Source organism: Oryzias latipes, chromosome 2 (assembly GCF_053564925.1).
Source record: "Oryzias latipes strain Hd-rR chromosome 2, Olatipes_Hd-rR_3.1".
Taxonomy (NCBI): Eukaryota; Metazoa; Chordata; class Actinopteri; order Beloniformes; family Adrianichthyidae; genus Oryzias; species Oryzias latipes.
In genome coordinates, this window is record NC_136238.1 from 27,280,899 (window position 1) to 27,299,423 (window position 18,525).

The window sequence follows — 18,525 nt, forward strand, 5'->3', positions numbered from 1 at the left end:
ATCATTCTGGCGTAAGGTTTGTGAGGATATCAGTCTGGTTTAATCATAAGATTCCTGCTTGCCCCAAATTCTGCTTATTAGGTGACCTGAATAACATCAACATGGAATCTAACAAGGCTTATATGGTTCTAACCGCTATATGTATTGCAAAGAAACCTATCCTCCTAAACTGGAAATCAAAAATTAATCTTAGCATCAACCACTACAGAAACCTCATGTCAGAGCATATTAGTTTAGAGATAATGTCCTCCACAAAAAACCTGTTTGCTTCAGACTCTCCCTGGCTCCAGCTGATTAGTCACATCACCTAGTAGGGGTGGGATGGTGACAGGTTGGGCCGGGTCCTGGCTGGTCTGGTGGGCCGGGGTGGGTTTGGCGGGGTGGGCTCTGCCGGGCCTGCCGTTCTCCCGGCTCGGGGCTCTGGTTGCCTGGGTGGTGTGGTGGTGGGGGCACACGCTCTGCCGGCAACTTGGCAGGGGTTCCTGGGTGGGTGCCTTCTGGGCGCAGGATAGGCAGTACGGCTGACCGGGAACGGCGTTCGGGTGCCGTGCTGGGTGGCTGGTCGCCGTGGCGGGGGCTGGGGGGGGCTTGGGGTTCTGGGGTCATCTGCCCATGGCCGGTGTTTCGCCCGTGGCCGGTAGTTGGCGTGTGGCCTGGCCCCCCGGGGTCGACGCCGCAGTCACAGCAGGGGTTAAGGGGTTCACTTGGGTGGGTGTATTTCATTATTATTATTAATTATTATTATTACTATTATTGTTAATTATTATTACTATTATTAATTATTATTATTACTCATTCATCTTCTTAACTGTTTATTCCCTTTCGGGGTCACGGGGTTGCCAGAGCCTATCCCAGCCACTTGGGCGTAGGCAAGGGATACCCTGGACTGGTTGCCAGTCTGTCGCAGGGTGGAATATCCTCAATCACACATCCATTCACTCTCACACTCACACCTATGGACAATTTAGAGTTGCCAATCAACCTATGTAGCATGTTTTTGGACGGTGGAAGGAAGCCGGAGATCGCGGAGAAAACCCACGCAGGCATGGGGAGAACATGCAAACTCCACACAGAAAGGTCCCCCATTGATGTTGTGTTTTTCATGTCCCCCAGCCGGGACTTGAACCGGGGGCCTTCTTGCTGTGATGCAAGAGCGCTAACCACTGCGCCACTGTGCAGCCCCTATTATTACTATTATTATTAATTATTAATATTTATTTATTATAATTATTATTTAATTTATTCATTTATTTATTTATTTGGGGGGGGGGCTGGGGGGGGGGGGGCGTGCTAGTCCTTAGGGAGGCCAGGGTATGAATGGTGGGGCTGGACACCCTGCCCCTCCGTTCTGGCACCGGGGCCCTTCCTTGCTTCCTTCCTTGTCCTTCCTCGGCGCTACGAGGCTTTGGCCTCCAACTGCGGCTGGCTTGCCGTTTCTGGCTGCCTGGCCGCTCTGGGAGGGGGGGCGCCTACCGCGGCCGGCTGGGGGGCCGGTCGCTCGGGGGAGCCTCCTCCCCCGGTTGTGCCCATCCGCCTGCTCCTCCCTGTTCTCACCCAAACTAATATTGCACACAAGCACATAGGGCTCCGGGAACTGGATGGGAGGGGTATGCTGGCGGGGCTCACTGGGGATACCCCTCTCTGGGTTCTCGTCGGCACCCGCCCCCCTCCCCGTTTTTTACTTGCATATTAGACACTCTGATTCATCTAGGGCCTTGTGGAGAGGGTCTGGTGGAGGGGGGCACGGTGAAACATCCGTGCTCACCTTACGCTGGCCCCCCCCACAATTTTAACTTCCTCTGTAGACACACACACTGCACTAACCAGATGATTGTGAGTATGTATGCGTGAGTGCATGGGTAGGACGGACCTGGGGGCTGGCTCGCCGGGACCCTCTGGGGCTTTCCCTCCCCATCACAGAGAGAGGAGGGCACTGACAGAGTTGGGGAGGGGGGTGCCGATCCCTGGGTTGTTTAGGTCGCGTGCCTGGGCTGGCTTGCGGAGAAGGTGGGCCGGTCGGGTGGTGGACGACTCATTGCTTCCGGGGGCCCTGGCCCCGTCCCTGGCCCTTGTCTCAGTGTCCGGTCCCCCCCATGGCTGCCGCCTGGTACAGTTAAGCGCTCCTGTCTTGTGGCCTGGGGGCCGGACACTGGGTTCGCTTGTGCCTCTGGGCGCTGGGGGGGCCCCTGTAGGGGGGCCCTCTCTGTGCCCGGCCGGTGGGGTGGGCGGTCCCCTCCTCCACTCCTCCCGGGCTGCCGGGGTCCAGATGCTCGGGGGGCTTCTGGCCTGGGAGGCTCTCCTCCCCTCTCCTGGTCTGGCTGGGTAGGATCTGGTTCCCCTTATGAACACACGGTTCACGTCGGCAGCATGCATGTTTCTCCACCCCCACGTGCACACTGCCACACTGCTCCCTGTCTGCTTCATCCCTCCTCCTTACCCACAGCGTATTGATGGACAGATTTTTTTTTTTCTCGCTCATCTTAGTGTCAGATTTTCACCTTTTATGTAACATTTGTCTTTCCGGCAGATCTGGTATAATTGTTACAGCTTAACTGCAGGGATATAAGTAGAGGCCCTTTTATATGTTGTAGTGACTTTATTTATTGTTAAGTACCAATAAGAAATATTGTAGTATAATTCAGAATATGCACAGTAAAAAACGTTCACATTTTTAAAATACGTTTTTTGTTTTCTTTAGCACAACAGTATGAAACTGTGCTGAAAAGGGCCCCCTACACCTCCCCCCTATGAGGAGAGCTGTTTCAGTCAATAAATCGTCTGAACCAGTTAAAGATGGAAAATAATGTTTTTTTAAGGTTAGCATTGTTCATGGGGCTATAGCTGTCCAGGAACAGCAAAATCAGCAGGAACCTGCAGGAGACGATCATCTAAATGTGCTTTTATAACTGTTATGATTATTATTAAGGGCATGCTCGCTCATAATTTTTAAATCCGTGCGGCCAGTGTTTCTATCATGGCTGCAAGAAGGGTTAGCATTAGGCTAATACGTGCTAAAAACATTAACCGTGGAGGAACAAATCTTTTTCGGTTCATTTCAAATCCAAAAATGCTTACAATGAATCTCTGTCCCAATATTTATGGACCTGATTTTTCATTATGGGACAAGTGTGATGCATGATGGGATGCATAGCATGCAGACCTGCTAAATGACCGACATGACCAAAGAAACAGCTGTGCAGTCATAAACATGCAACACTCGTGTGCACTCGCTCATGTTTCATCCACAGATGCGCCCACAGATGCGCCCACATCTCTCCGCCTATCTCACCAGCAACAGCTTTTAGAGGTTAAAAAAATACTCCTTGTTGGTTTAAACATAGAGGTTGGAAGTCTAATATGACAAGAACACTTAAAAAAAAGCTTTTTTACTTGTAACTTGATCTTTTTCATCACCAAAATTTCACAGATTTCAATAAATATACCTCAAAATCAGGCTTTTCACAGCAATTATTAGGTCAGATTAAAAATAAATTCATTAAATTACCTAATAAAAGTTAATGATTAATTAATCACACAAATAATTCATCTCATGACTGTTCTGATAACACTGTCATGATTCAAATAATTTTTTTTAAAAGCTACATTTTATAAATGATTGTTTTAACAACCAGAAAAACCAAAATTTAAAGTATTTTGTTAAACAGTGAAGTTGAACTTTGTGGCTCTTGTTGGGTTTTGGTCTGGAAGAAACTGGATCAAATGGTTCTTTTAGTGTTAAAGGTTCCAGACTCTTGATCTCCACTGAAACTATGAGTATGAAATGTCATTCCACAGACAAACCATCAACAAAATGATCCATCAAAATGATCCATCCATCAAAAAGATGGAGAACAATTCTGACATTAAGCAGTTTTTCACTGATGTGTTCAGGTTTAAATCTTTTCTGTCTGCAGGTCCATGAGCAGGACCCTGTCTTTGGGTTTTAGCTTGAAATGTAGTTTTGGAAATAGAATCTGTCTGAATGTCTGGAATTGGAGACATGGAGACATCAAAGAGGTTTAGATGGATCTTGGGTTTGACAGAGAAATCTGCTGAAAAGAACTGAACTACAAACTTAGAACCACAGACGACAAAACAGATTGGACTTTTTTATCTGCTAACAATTTTCTCTTTGATCTGTTAAGGTTTCCTGTTTGTCGTTAGCTGGAGGGACTAACTAAGATCATGTGATTTGAAGAATGTTGTCGGCTGCACTGACCAGCAATGTCTTGTCTTTTCAACTGGAAGGGACAGAAGAGACTCTTCCAGGACACGCTGTTGATGGACTGCATGTTTGGAGAGCTTGAAGCTCAAGATAGAACCGTTGTTGAAGTGAACATACCGATAGTGTGGAGATGAAGATCAGAGTCACACTGACCTGCTGACATGTGAGAGCTGTCCACACTTTGGACATGACTTCTGTCCCTCCTCTTCCTCTGATCTCTGTTCTGTGGGTCTGTCTCTTCATCTGTAGTTGATGTTGATTCTTCATGTTGGTTTCCTTCTTCATCCTGACTATCAGTTACATTAAAGCTCTGCTGTTCCTCCTTAATCTTTGGAGGTTCTGGTTCCTCTTTAATCTGTTGGGGTTCTGGTTCCTCCTGTTCCTCTTTAATCTGTGTAGGTTCTGGTTCCTCCTGCTCCACTCTGAAGTTCCTCTGCTGGTTGCAGAGATCTTCCTCTTCAGTCATCCTATGTTGGGAGATGACTGCAGGGACACAAACACAACAAGGAGCCTTTTATAGGATTCCAGGACTTTTGGGTTTCGTCAAGCATCAATAAACTCTGTGATCATTAGAGAAAATGTCTGAGGAGTCCGGAAGACCGGAAGAGACTCATTGAAATAAATAAAATGAATATAAAACAATTGAATAAATGCATCATTCATTCATTTAAAATTGTTTATTAATAAATAAAATTTGAAATCAAAACATAAATGCTTAATAATATATAGAATAGTAATTAAAAAGCATCTTAAAAATTTTCATGATATTTTTAATAATCTTATGGTCCAGTGTGGGACAAATTAAAAGAAATACAATGCTCAGCATTAATGAATACACCTCACTAAATGTGTCAGAAACCTTTAGCATCCTTTCAGAATCAACATTTTCTGTGAAAAACTAGATTACAAAATAGTCCTACAAAGGTGGGCCATTGATTGCAAACAGGATCTGTTAATTTACTTTCAAAAAATTGATTTCCTAACAAATTAATTCAAACACATGTTTCAAAAATGAGTACACCTCAGTCAGTCTTATGACAAAAGACAAACTTAAGACTACAAATTTCTAATAAACAGGGATACAACCACAGTTGAGTCTAATGACTTATTTAAGAGGTGTCCACCACACAGGTGACCTTAAAAGGGCCTTTCTTAACAAAGAACAGCCTTCCCATTTCATGCTGTCAGCAATGGCTCCCCGTGGAAAAGAAATGTCACCAAATCTGAGAAAGTAAATCCTTTCTTTGCACAAAAAAGGTGAGGGCTACAAGATCAGCAAAGCTTTACATATCAGTCAAATTTACTACTGCAATAGTGATCCAAAAATTAAAGAAAGATGGAATCATAGAGACGGCCAGGCCGTCCATGCAAGTTAACATCTCGAGAGGAGGGTCTTCTCATGAGAAGGCTTGAAGAAAACCACCATGAAAGTTCACTGCAGTTAGCTAAAGCAGTAGAAATCTAAACTGGAGACACTGTTTCCCATGACGCCATATGGCGCACACTGCAGAGGAAATGGCATGCTTGGTTATTGTCCAGGAAAGAAGCCTCTCCTAAAGCACATCCACAAAAAAGCATGCTTAGAATTTCTTAGGGCTCATGCTGAATCAGATGGAGACTACTGAGACTCAATACTCTGGAGTAATGGGACAAAGATCACCATTGTCAAAACTAATGGTTCTAAAAATGTACGGCATTGCAAAGGTGAGGATTTCAAAGATAAATGCATGGTGCCTACAGTGAAACATGGTGGTGGCAGTGTCCTGGTGTGGGGCTGCATGAGTGCTGCTGGTGTGAGGGAGCTGCATTTCATTGATGGGATCATGAACTCAACAATGTAGTACTCTAAACTGAAGAAGAAGATGCTGCTATTACTTCATTGGTCATTGAGCACTTTTCCAACATGACAATGATCGAAAACACACTTCTAAAGCTACTGCTGTATTTTCTGAGGAAGAACAGGGTGAAGGTGATTGAACGGCCAAGTATGTGTCCTGATCTGAACCCTATCCAACAACTGTGGGGAATTCTGAAGAACAAGTTGAGCATCACTCTCCATCCAGGCTCTAAAATAGGTTCTTCTTGAAGAATAGAAAAAGATAAATGTTGCAATATGTCATCCTCATTACAAAATACTAGATGTAGTAGTTTTTGTTACAGGGTGGATTTACTTAAACCAATTGAAGTAAAACGGAAGATTATGCAATCTAAGTTAGATCATTAACCTTTATTTCATGTTCATTCATTCATTCATTTTCCATACCCTTTTTCCCTTTCGGGGTCACTGGGCTGCCGGAGCCTATCCCGGCAACTTGTGGGCGAAGGCAGGGGATGCCCTGGACTGGTCGCCAGTCTGTCGCAGGGTAGAGTGTCCACAATCACACACCCATTTACTCTCACACTCACACTAGGGACAATTTAGAGTTGCCAATTAACCTATGAAGCATGTTTTTGGACGGTGGGAAAAAGCCAGAGATCGCGGAGAGAACCCACGCATGCACGGGGAGAACATGCAAACCCCACACAGAAACCCCACACCCCCATTGATGTTCTGTTTCGGGGACCTTCTTGCTGTGAGGCAAGAGCGCTAACCACTGCGCCACCGTGCGTTTATATATTTTTATTTCATGTTATAGAGTTAAAGAAATGTTCAATAGAAGTCAACTTTGTGGAAAGTTTGGAAATGTTTCTTTTGCTCATTGAGCTTCTGATTAAATTAGTACTTTTTAAAGGGGGAGTACACATCTATGCTATACTTCTAAAGTATAGCATAGATAGCGGTGATGAAAAATTCGACACCGTCATAGCTCTACTATTAACATTTGAAAAAGTATAGGCAACAAGATAAAATAAAGATGGACTTTCCTACAAAATATTTATTGTAATACAAATCGGCTGATGAGTCTTCATTACCAGTTCATATTAATATAGACATTTATTCTTTTTGTGAGATTATTGATTTTTACAGAATGGTGTTTCACAGAGATTGCACTTTGTTGACTGTCCCTTGGCAGCCGGCTGCTGCATGTCTGCATTCACTGCTGAAAGCGAACAATTCTGATTAAAAGGCAATAAAAACGATCTTTTTTCTTTAAAAATGCATTTGTGTTTCACTCTGTGTGTTAATACAAAAAGATTGAGATACTTGCTGACACATTTGAACGTTGATCAGAAGAGTTATTGAAGCAGGAAGTCTGAATCTATGAATATATAACTTTATAGAACCTCAGCTGTCAAAGAATTTAAAATAATGAATCCATGGTTCACAAGTGAGGATGCTGGCAAACCAACTCCAAACCAACAAGAAGACGCAGCAGCAGCTGAGTTTCCGCGGAAAAGGAAAGGCCTGCGTTGGAAGATCGACTCGAGGCTCAGCGCTGCTACTTCCAGCAGATGACAATGAAAAGCTGTCCTTCCTACCCCTTTTACCGGGATGCGGCGCCGGCGGGTCACGCCACACTTCTGGACTGCAGGACTTAAACTTGGCCTGAGGTGTCTGCTTTCACTGTTCTTAGGAGCCGCATAGCAAAGAGACGGACTCTGATGATGAGGAAAGGGAAGCCGGCGGTTTTGATAGAAATGTGGCCCAGCTGTTTCAGATGCAGAAGATAAGGACTTTGATGGATTATAAATGCTGATTAATGACTGAAAAATAAATTACAACCAACTCAGTTTTGCACTCGCTGCCTTTTCAAACACACACCAGCGCGCACGTTTCACCGGTATGTATTTTAATGTTAAGTACAGAAAAAACACTATACTGAAACAGTTTAATCCAGTGCTGTTGTATTGTAAGGAGAGGGGTGTGTTATTAAATAATATGACTTTAATTGTGTGTTTGTGTGTGTGTCTGGCAGGGCAATGTGTGGTGTGGCTCTTAGAAATGTCGGCTCTTTGTGTCAAACTTTTTCGTTGCCACCCTCCCCCCGTGTTAGAGGCATTCATAGAAAAAACAGCGGATGTAACATGGAATAAAACGTTAACCGACAACCCAAAACCAAGGTAAGAAAGTGCAGCAGGTTTTGATGTGCTGTAAGTTTTTCTCATGTAAAATTCACTGCATTTGATACTGTTTTAAATCTTTTAATCCACGTTACAGCCGCCGTTCTTTTTCTATTAAAGCCCCAAAATGAAAGTCCTGCCCCACTGCTTGACATGCAAATATTAGCCAATCAGATCATCCAGAAAGGTCCCTGCCCCCAAGTGATAAATACACCCCTGAATACCGCAACCTAGTGACAAAAACGCCCCCTTAACACTGAGCGTAAATCCAGGCGGGGGCCGAAAGAGAACTGACTGTGCGGATTCTCTGTTTAGTTAGGATTTTGGCCGCGCAGTTTTAAAATGTGGGGTCGCTTGGTTAGAATTGCGCCTGCGCGTTGTGAGGTTCACTCACTCAGTTCCTGAATACGCCCCCTCAGTTGTTTTTACGCCCTTTCACTTTAAGGCAGAGATGTGATTCCATACTAGTGAATAAAAGTCAGTCTGGAGCCCTGGTTAAGAAGGAGATGTAAAAACGGAAGCTGTGGTGGAGGGAAGTTGTGGAACAGAACCAGTTAATGCTTGAAAGAAGTCGGGTGTGACGATAACAGTCATCACCGCACGTTTTTTTTTTTTTAAGTTCTGCATATGGTGCATGATTGGAACTATTTTAAACACATTCATCTTTGCTGATAATTGACGTTTTCTGCTAGTCCTGTGTTCAGACTTAAAGGGTTTCTGGGGGAAATCTTTTATTACTATTCTCCTCTAACTCCCTCTGAGCTCCCTCTTCTTACACACACGCACGCGGTTTCAGAAGCACACACACACCCTCATACACACCCTCACAGAAGTTTCCGTCTCAGGGGAAATACGACAAATTTACTACGTTCAGATTATTCATTTCCATTTTATTAGTTTCCATTACTAGCTGTGTGCTTCTTAAACAGGATGAACAGGATAAAAAATGAATAAGTCAAGTAGCTGCCAGGCACATTGTTTTAAACTTTTGAAAAACAAACCCATAGCCATTGCTTAATTAAAAAGGAATAGCTGTGAATCAGATACTCATTCTGTGAACAATTATATTGTCTTTGTTAAAAACAATATGACACTATTTAGTGCAAATGTGGTTTAAACAATAATAAAATTCTGCCAGAAAAATCAAATCAAGTAACTATGAACTTTCCTTTAAGTTATTTAAGACATAAACTGCTTCCAAAATAAATGACCAGAGATAAAATCCATGAGGAACTTAGAACTTAGAAACATCTTTGTGAACAGCACGTTTGGGGGAAAGCTGAATGTGATGTATGTTTATATGTTCATGTTTTTCTGGAGAACCACAGGCTTTAGTATCAAGACGCCGCTATCGCTGCTTAGAGGAGAAGGGGGGGTCTAAGGGCAGGGATGCCTCTCTTTCTTCTGTTTCCATCTCAGCCGTAGCTCTGGTCTGGGCATACAGTACAGGGATCCTTTTTCAGTATTTCTGAGAGGGAATGTCAAAGCGTGGCTCTACTGCATTCAATAAATCCCCTCGTTCTCCGCCGCGCTGCAGGGACAGATACCGTTTTCCGTTTGTTATTGCCGCTGCTCTGTCTCTTCGTCTGGGAAAAGGTATCCTGTGTCGGCTTCAGGCCAGCAACAACCACGGACTCTCACACAACTCTGGGTGATGCAGCTTCAATGCGGCATCATTCAAATTTTTAGTCACGTACCAACTATGTGGAGCTGCAGCTGCGGGTTCCAGCTGCTATCCAGCAGTCTGCGCTGACGACAGAGCTCCTCCTCGTTCTGGACGATGGTTCCTTCAGCAGCAGAAAGTTGTTCTCTGACAGAACCTTCCTGAGGTTCTGAAGACATGGTTCCTGCTCCGATCTTCAGCTCCAACTCCCACAAACACCGCCGTCCTCTTCACTGCAGCTCCGATCGATCATCTGCTAGTCTCACAATCCCAGAAAAAGGTCCAAACAGAAACTTTTCTCCTGTTTGGAGATTTTCCTGAAAGTTCCTGTGATCCTGCAGGAGTCAGTTCTGCTCAGCCTGCAGACCAAACAGAAAAGACTCTGGAAGCTTCCACATGTGAAACTTCAAGACAAAGAATCCAAACAACAACATCTGATTGGTTGACTTTTGGAGGGAAAGCTGCAACAGTCTTCTGTGATTGGTTCAGCCGTCCCTGCCCCCACTAGTCCACTGCACAGGGGGCAACATTCCAGGGGGGGTTGGTAATCTCCTCCTTCTATTGTTTCTGCCCCACTGGCTCTTTCAAAATAAAGGCTTGTTGTAGCAGAAACCTGAATGGAACATCAGAATGGACTCAAACTGCTGCTGGTTTCAAAGCCTCGTTCTCAACTTCCAGCTGAACTCTTCATGAGTTTGAGCGTCTGTGACAAACTCTACAGTTGAACAACAGCAGTGAAAATCTCCATGGATGTCAACTGGGAGAGAATCAACATGAGATTTCCAAGAGTTTCTGCAGGAACTCATCACAAAGTCAGGAGCTGCAAGGCCTGATGGGAGATCTGGGATCCTATTTTGACATGAAGGAAACTCCTTCAAACAGGAAAGATTTCATCTGACACGATCACTTTGATGATAACATGAAGATGGATCCCAGTGATTCAGCTGAAAAACATCCCATAATACTGTTCTAGATGGTTCTAGAGTGGTGTGAAGATTTCTAGTCTTTTCTGCGGTGAGAAGGTTAGGGTTAGAAAATAGAGATTTTCTCTCATGACCTCAATATTCATGTGAATTTATAAACTGTAACCCATAATTCAGAAAAATGTACCCAGTAATTCCAGAATAATTCTCACACATACAGCAAATAAAATTTTACTCAAATTGAATACAATTTTACTCTGAAAAAGACAGTATTTGGTCCCAGTCTAAATAGTCAAATTTACTCTCCAACAGAGTTAAAATGATAGAGTTTAGATCCAGATTCCAGCTCAGACCAGGAAAACAAAGACGTTCATGGATCTATTTGTCTGCAGGAGGATCAGAATGGAGCAGAGCAGAGAGACTGTGTTCTGCAGAGTTTAGTTTTTAATCTACAAGCTTTTATAAACTGTTTCTGTTCATCAGGACAGGATTTTCTTTAGGTTTTTTTGACACAGGAACGATTTTTTAACAAGATAAAAAATATTAATGAAAAACATTTATTTAGTGTTTCTTATTGCTTTGGGTAAACATTACATAAAAACAAGGTTTTAAAAATATATGTCTTCAACCATTTGGCTGAGCAGGAAGTTCACTGATATGTGATATTATTTCAAATGTACTATTGTTCCCTGTCAAAGCACAAAAGAAAACTTTTATTTGGAGTCTTGAGAACAAAATGAAGCAGAAGATAAAAGTGGAGATGAGAAGTTTTTGCCTCCTTTATCTGCCTGTGATGTGATGAAGGCTTCAGTGACGGTTTCTGTCTCTGCTGCATCGACTGTGGGAGCAGAAGTTCAACAAACCTGTCTTCTCTGTTGCCTTAAAATCCCTCAAGTTTTCTTTTTAGAGCTCATGTTTGCACAAATATACATAGATGATTAAAGTTTTTGAAAAGTGACTCAACTCTTTCCACAAAGTCCCAACAAAAACCTGAAATCACCACATTCTGACCTCAATCCAAAGTGACAGAAAAGTCCTGTTCTTCTTTCTACACTCAGTACCTTTGTAATGTAGAGACAGAAGAACATTAGGAAAATCATTTTATTCAGACTTCTTGATTATAATAAAACAAATTACAGAGAAAAATTCATCAAAAAAGGGAAAGAGAGGAGAGGAACCTGAGGTAAACCTGCAGGATGTAAACATTTCTGTCAGCATCTTAACAGCAGCAGCTTTGATTGGTTTAGATCAGGGGTCGGCAACCTTTTTTACTCAAAGAGCCATTTGGGACCGCCCCTAATAAAAAAGAAAGCACTCGGAGCCACAACCCGTTATGACATCATTATATATATTATGCATGTATATATTATTCAAAGGTGCTCATTACGTCGATCGCGATCTACCGGTCGACCTTCAAGGACATGAGTGTAGATCACGGGCCAGAAAAGATTAAAAAAAAAAAAGTACTTCTTTAAAATCCACCAGCCAATCAAAATCCTCACTGAGAAGTAAGGGACTTGATTGACATGTAGATTGGCCAATCGGACATCATCTGAAGCATACGTCGCTGCAAATGCACATTATGTTCTTTAAAGGATGATACCGCGGCCACGTTGGGAGGAGCTACTGGTTCTGGTCTGATCGCTGCATGGAGCGATGTGTTTATCAATGCATGGTAGACACTTAGAATGTGGAGAGATCAGGTTTATTGTTTTGAAGAGTTCTACTTAGTAATCATGTTTCCATGTTTGACTTCATAAAATCATCCCAGAGAAAGTCTCTGCTTCAACTCCCGCAGGGAAAGCTGCGTCTCAATCTGACGCCCGTGTTTGCATCTCTCTGACAGAGTTTGAAGCCAAAGCCCCTCCTCTGCCTCTTTACCTGCTTTTCCTCTCTACCTGTTCACCTGTTCACATCCTCTGCAGCTGAGATTTTTTTCCCCCGCGCTCCTCAGTGTGTCTTACACAGAGCGCGCAAAATACGGTAGTCGGGTCGCTCCAGCGCCGCACAATGTGGGGCATTTCGTGAAAGAGCCGGACGCAGGTTATAGCGGGGATAGAGCGGGTTAAGCAAATGAATGGAAGAAAGCGGCCCACTGAAGAAATATTCAATATTGTACACATTTTATTATTAGTCTGAACTATCTTTTATTTAGAATTTTTTTTCATTTTATCAGTCCAGTACGGGAAAAAAACACAATCAAAACTTGTGTTGGGTGGTTTTTGTCTGGGTCTGGCGGTTTTCAGATGACTTTTGGGCTGGAAACCTGTGACTCTATCTGGCAACGCTGGCGCGAACTCTCAGTCTGTCATCAGCGAGTTGCTCTCTGCCCCACGGCACGTCAAGTTCCCGGCAGAAGATCGGAGTGTTTATTGAAGCCGCCCCGCGTGCCTCTCCCTGCTATCAGCTCTGCAGTTCTCGCCCGATAAATACGAGATCATTACGAAGCTGTTCTTTACGTGGCTCGCGCTTCGTGCGGAGCCAGCAACGCCTTTGAAATGCCATGAAAAATGAACAAACTAAAATAAAATTTAATTATTATAAAATACTCATTATTTTCCAAAGTCACAGGGAGCCACAACAGATGGATGAAAGAGCCACACGTGGCTCCGAAACGATGGGTTGCCGACCCCTGGTTTAGATCATAATAGTTTGTCTTAATAAACATAAAATTCAGTTTTCTTCATCGTCTGAGGATATGGAGCAGCAGTTCTGAGGTGAAGCAGAAGGACAAAGAGAAGTGGTGGAGTACAGAACATCTACAATGAAATTCATCTAAACTATTTAAAATAATTCTTGATTTAACCATCAAAGATGTTTGACCTCCATCCAGACACATTTAGAATCTCCAGCTGCAGAAAAATGTGTCAGATTTCTGTGTCGCTTCCTAAAGCTGAGAAAAAAACATTTTCAAATTAAGATTTTCAAATTACAGATTAATGAAGAGAAAAAACAACAAACATGAAATAAAACAGGCTTATAAATCTACACAAAGACTGAAAAGGATCCCAGTGCATCATGGGATATCCCCTTTTATCAACTGAGACTGTTGTGGCAGAACTCGTTACAAAAATCCATTTCAGGTTCCAACAAACCAACAGTCCACTCAGACAATGTTTCCTCCTTCAGTGTCACATCCAGAAACACTGAACAGTCTTCATCAGTGAAGAAGATTCTCATCTTCTCCCCAGCTTCCTGCTCTGAAGGAAACATCTTCATTCATCATCATGGACAGCAAGACCAACCTCTGTAGAAACACAATCCTCTAGTTCCAGACTAAAGAAATGATCCCTGAAAGTAGAGTCTTAGTGAGTTCTGGATGTTGTTTGTCCTCTTCTGTCTGCAGACAGGAACTCCTGCTCCTGGTCTCCTCCTGCAGAAATGTGTGCTGCAGATGCCATGTTTGCCACTAGAGGGCAGCACAGCAGCTTCAGTCTTTGTCATTGTTGCTGTGTGAGCCTGAAGGAGCTTCAAAGTGAGCTGCAGCTTGGTTCAGACAAACCTCCACATTCACACACAGATGTGATCCTGAAGAAGTCTGAACAGAACATTTCAGGAGAACTCTTCAGTCCAGAACATGAGCCTGCATTGTTCCTGAAACTGGGATCAGAGTTCTGCTCTCTGCTCCAACAGAACCACCTTCATGAGCTCCTGGGGCCTGTTGCACAAAAGTAGGATAAGGGATTAAGCCAGGATATCTTGGTGATCCTGGCTCAATTGATCCCCAATCCGGTTGCACTAAAGCTGGATAGGGGGCAGGAGGATATGTTATGGTATAAAATACCATGGAGATTTATTCTGTGGAGCTAGCCTGCTCCAGACCAGGCTAAATTCCAGGATCTATTTAATCTCATCCCTAACGTCAGTCAGCAGTCGCCAAAAATGGAAACCAATAGTTATTTCACTGCTCACTATACATTGTTATCACATATAACTACACCCACTGTCATTATTTAAACGTTCGTGATCATTAATTTCAATCATTTTGGATAAATAATGAGTTTTAGATGATGTTGCTATCATTAGATAATTTACAGTTTCCCATAGACTATAAGGCTATATGTAAAATGATAGAATATTAGGGCCACAGAGGGAAAAAAGACAAGTCATAATATTGTAACCAGTTGTTTTAAAGGAGGAAAGTTGTTAAAATGACAGATGTGGGGCATTTCGTGAAATTGTACCTCAGTATGGTTTCATAAACGAAGACATGCTGATGTGCCAGAATATGAAGTATCACATTTTCATAACTATCAAAACTGTAAAAAGAATATGTTGCTTTTCTGCAGAAAGAACCAGCCTCATAAATTTATGACTTTATCCTTTTTCCTCAGTGGGGCCCTAGTACTCTGTCATACAAAATAATACACATTCCATTGAATATGAAAACACAATGTGTAACATTCCTTCCTCTTTCGGCTTCTCCCATCAGGGGTCGCCACAGCGAACAAGTCGCACGGTAAACTTGGCAATGTTTTACGCCGGATGCCCTTCCTGACGCAACCTTTATATTCCTTTATTGAATAAGGACAAAACAAAGCAGGTAAACTACACTCACACTTTGAATGAACATAAACAAATTATGGAAATGATTTCCACATGATTAGATAGCCTTACTTGAAAATAAATGAATCATATTGGTCCTACTTAATGTACTTAGGTTCAAACTAATACATTTAAGTTGATTCAATCTAAATACTGCAGTTGGACCCAAATTTAAATTAATATTGTTGCTCACTCTCAGAAGATAAAAGTTGATCCAACTTAACTGAATCACTTCAATTGGTCACACCTAAGTAAATTAAGTTTATTCAACTTAAATTTGTATGACTACCTAACACTAGGGATGGCCCGTTTGACACGGGGCTTCGGCGCGCGGTTCACCTTCATAAAACAGTGTTTCGGCACAATGTTTCGAAGCGTGTGTCAACCAGCGCAGATCACGTGATTGATGACGTATGACGCGCCAAATGCATCACTCACCTGAACCAGGTTTCAGATCTCAGGTGTGTTTGATCAGAAGGGCGCGCTGTTGTCTATAAATACAGATGAATCCCAAACAACGTTTCCCGACCAGTTCTGTTGTTTCCCGTGTATCGTAAGAATCAACGTCATGGCACCCAGTAAAAAACGTTCTGTGGCTTGGGATCATTTCAACTTGATTTCTCCAAATAAGGTAATACACTATTAACGTTATTTTATTAGTAGCCATTGCTGATTATGTCAGTTTTATAGGTATGTCTGTCAGTTGAAAGGAATCATTTTTATTCTTTCCATTTCTTTCTTAGGTGCAATGTTTGATTTGCAAACATGAATTTGCATTTAATGATAGTACATCCTCCATGATGCGACATCTCCGCTCCGTTCATCATGTTGAAACTCCGCAGTCGGCAAATCAAGCCTTCAATCCACCTCGTATTGGTAATAAGAATATATCCAACTAATGGCACATTAAGTTAGAATTAAAACAGATAGCTCAGTGGAAAAATCAGTGACATGTGAATGCTGAGGTTGTGGGTTTGAGGCTCAGCTTCTACAATTAATGTTTTTTTTTTTACCTTCATATGTATATTTTGCAGTGTCAAGAAAGCAAGAACTTGATTCTGCATCGGTGGATATGATTGTAATGGATGCACAACCATTTTCAATTGTTGAAGACAAAGGCTTCAAGGTAAGGTGGCTAATATTATATAGCATTTACATTATTTATGTTTTTGTGTACATAATAAGCTGTATTTTATTTGTCACTATTAGGCTTTTGTCAACCTTTTGGACCCATCCTACATAATTCCTAATAGGAAGGCCTTGAGGACAATGGTGGAGGAGAAGTACAAAGCCAAAAAGGAGAAGGCTTTAGATGTGGTTAGCAGGGCCTCTGCTGTCAGCCTTACAGCAGACATGTGGACATCCATTAACATGGATGCTTACTTGGCTGTAACATGCCATTTTATCACCGAGGAGGTAGGTATCCCCTGCTTTGTGCAATGCTTTGGTTTATGTATCTCAGTTTGATTTTGTTAATTCTAGGTGGAGCTGGCCTCTGTGGTCTTGGGGGTTCTGAAGTTTCGCCAAACCCACACTGCAGCTCACTTGGCTGAGGCCAAATATCTTCTCATGGAAGAATGGGGAATTAAAGGGAAGGTGCGAGCCAGATCAATAAAGTACAAGATCATTCATCAATATGGCCTCCCAATACCTAATATACATGATTTGTGAACATGTTGTAATCTTTCTTCCAGGTGACAGGCCTGGTTACAGACTGTGCTCCCAACATGGTTGCATGTGCTAATATATTACTGCTTCGGCACATAATGTGTTTTGCACATATGCTTAATTTGGTGGTGAAAAAGTCCCTTGCCCAAACCCCTGAACTAGAGGATATCCGAAGTAAGGGGCGTAGGATTGTCGGTCTTTTTAAATCCAGCACCACAGCGAAGGAGAAGCTGTCAGAGATGCAGCGACAGCTGGCCAGGCCAGAGCACAAATTAATACAAGAGGTGAAACATTTTCTTTTTTTTAAATCTAAGATTTTACATGTTTTTGCAGTTGTTTATTGTGTTACTTTCTTCTCTCCTTTAAAATGTGCTTGCTGTCTTATCTTAGGTGGAAACAAGATGGAACAGCACATTTAATATGTTGGAAAGGCTGTTTAAGGAGAGAGAGCCACTGGGGGCAGCTCTGGCCACCCTCCATACAGACCTTCCTCCACTCACCTCAGAGGACTACCAGGCCATACACCACTGCTTGAGCGTTCTTTCACCGTTTCAAGAGGCCACAGTTGAGCTTTCGACAGAAAAACGAGTGTCAGCATCCAAAGTCATTCCCATGGTCAAAATGCTGAAACATTACATCTCAAGCAGGTGTGGTCAGATCACACACCCACTTGGTGAAAAACTGGCCACTAACTTGAAGAACAATCTCCATGAGAGGTTTTCAGCTCTGGAGAAGGTCACTGCTCTGTCAATGGCAACCTTGTTGGACCCAAGGTTTAAAGAGCTGGGGTTCTGCAGCCAAGGCTCTGCCCACACGGCCATAGAGCGACTCACTAAAGAGTGTGCTGCAACAATGCAGGCGCTACTTCCAGAGGCACAGCCACAGTCGCCACCTAGAGAAGGTCCTTCAAGTCAGCAGGAAGATGGTGGTCTCTGGGCCCTGCTGGACAGGCATGTGGGGGTTCAACAGCAGGTGACCAGCACAACTGCCGGTGCTACAGTGGAGGTTCAGAGGTACAGTAAAGATTAGAATCCTCATCATAACTTCTGCTCATTTTAGACTGGTGCATGACAATAGGCTATTAATGTCCTTCTAGGTACTTAAAGGAACCTCGCATCCCAAGGACTCAGGACCCACTGAGATACTGGGTTACCCACAAGGTTTTATAACCACATCTCTACAAGCTGGCAATGAAGTTTTTATGCACACCAGCTTCATCTGTGCCTTGTGAGAGGATCTTCTCCAAGGCTGGCGAAATCGTCAGCCAAAGACGAAACAGGCTGAAGCCCAGCACAGTGGAGAAAATTCTGTTTTTAAATAAAAATCTATAACGTGTATCCCACCCAGTCATGTTAGAACCTGGTTCACAATCACTCATTCTCACTTTATACATGGCATTCACAATGTAACACAAGCACTTCTCACAAATCTTCAAACATTGTCTTTGTTTTATTTCCACACTCAAGTGTTACAAGGGCAAGGAACTTAGTGGAGTAGAT

At 42.9% G+C, this 18,525-nt stretch overlaps 1 protein-coding gene, 1 long non-coding RNA gene and 1 other non-coding gene across 4 annotated transcripts in view; 1 reads left to right on the forward strand and 2 right to left on the reverse strand.

Annotated features, from left to right (window-relative positions):
• Positions 1-18,525, reverse strand: part of LOC144988207 (uncharacterized) — a 211,330-nt gene that overhangs the window by 180,744 nt on the left and 12,061 nt on the right. The gene's annotated exons all lie outside the window — the stretch shown is intronic.
• LOC144990740 (small nucleolar RNA U3) lies at positions 13,915-14,120 on the reverse strand. The gene has a single exon (XR_013654696.1). It is a non-coding gene; the product is annotated as a small nucleolar RNA U3 (small nucleolar RNA).
• LOC144987893 (zinc finger BED domain-containing protein 4-like) lies at positions 16,405-18,372 on the forward strand. 2 transcript variants are annotated; one of them, XM_078937676.1, is made up of 5 exons: positions 16,405-16,484; positions 16,568-16,954; positions 17,053-17,310; positions 17,417-18,039; positions 18,123-18,372. In XM_078937676.1, the coding sequence occupies exons 2-5, from the start codon at positions 16,928-16,930 to the stop codon at positions 18,193-18,195; spliced, it is 981 nt and encodes a 326-aa protein (XP_078793802.1). In that variant the 5' UTR covers positions 16,405-16,484; positions 16,568-16,927; the 3' UTR covers positions 18,196-18,372. The 2 variants fall into 2 exon arrangements, with proteins under 2 accessions (XP_078793802.1, XP_078793808.1); XM_078937682.1 differs by having other exon boundaries at positions 16,412-16,954.

What these genes read in the sequence shown, in the direction of transcription:
- LOC144987893 (XM_078937676.1), top strand. Translation starts at nt 16,928, where the DNA reads ATGGAAGAATGGGGAATTAAAGGGAAG. An exon ending in AATGGGGAATTAAAGGGAAG is followed by an intron (nt 16,955 to 17,052) that starts GTGCGAGCCAGA and finishes TCTTTCTTCCAG; the next exon opens with GTGACAGGCCTGGTTACAGA. An exon ending in AGCACAAATTAATACAAGAG is followed by an intron (nt 17,311 to 17,416) that starts GTGAAACATTTT and finishes GTCTTATCTTAG; the next exon opens with GTGGAAACAAGATGGAACAG.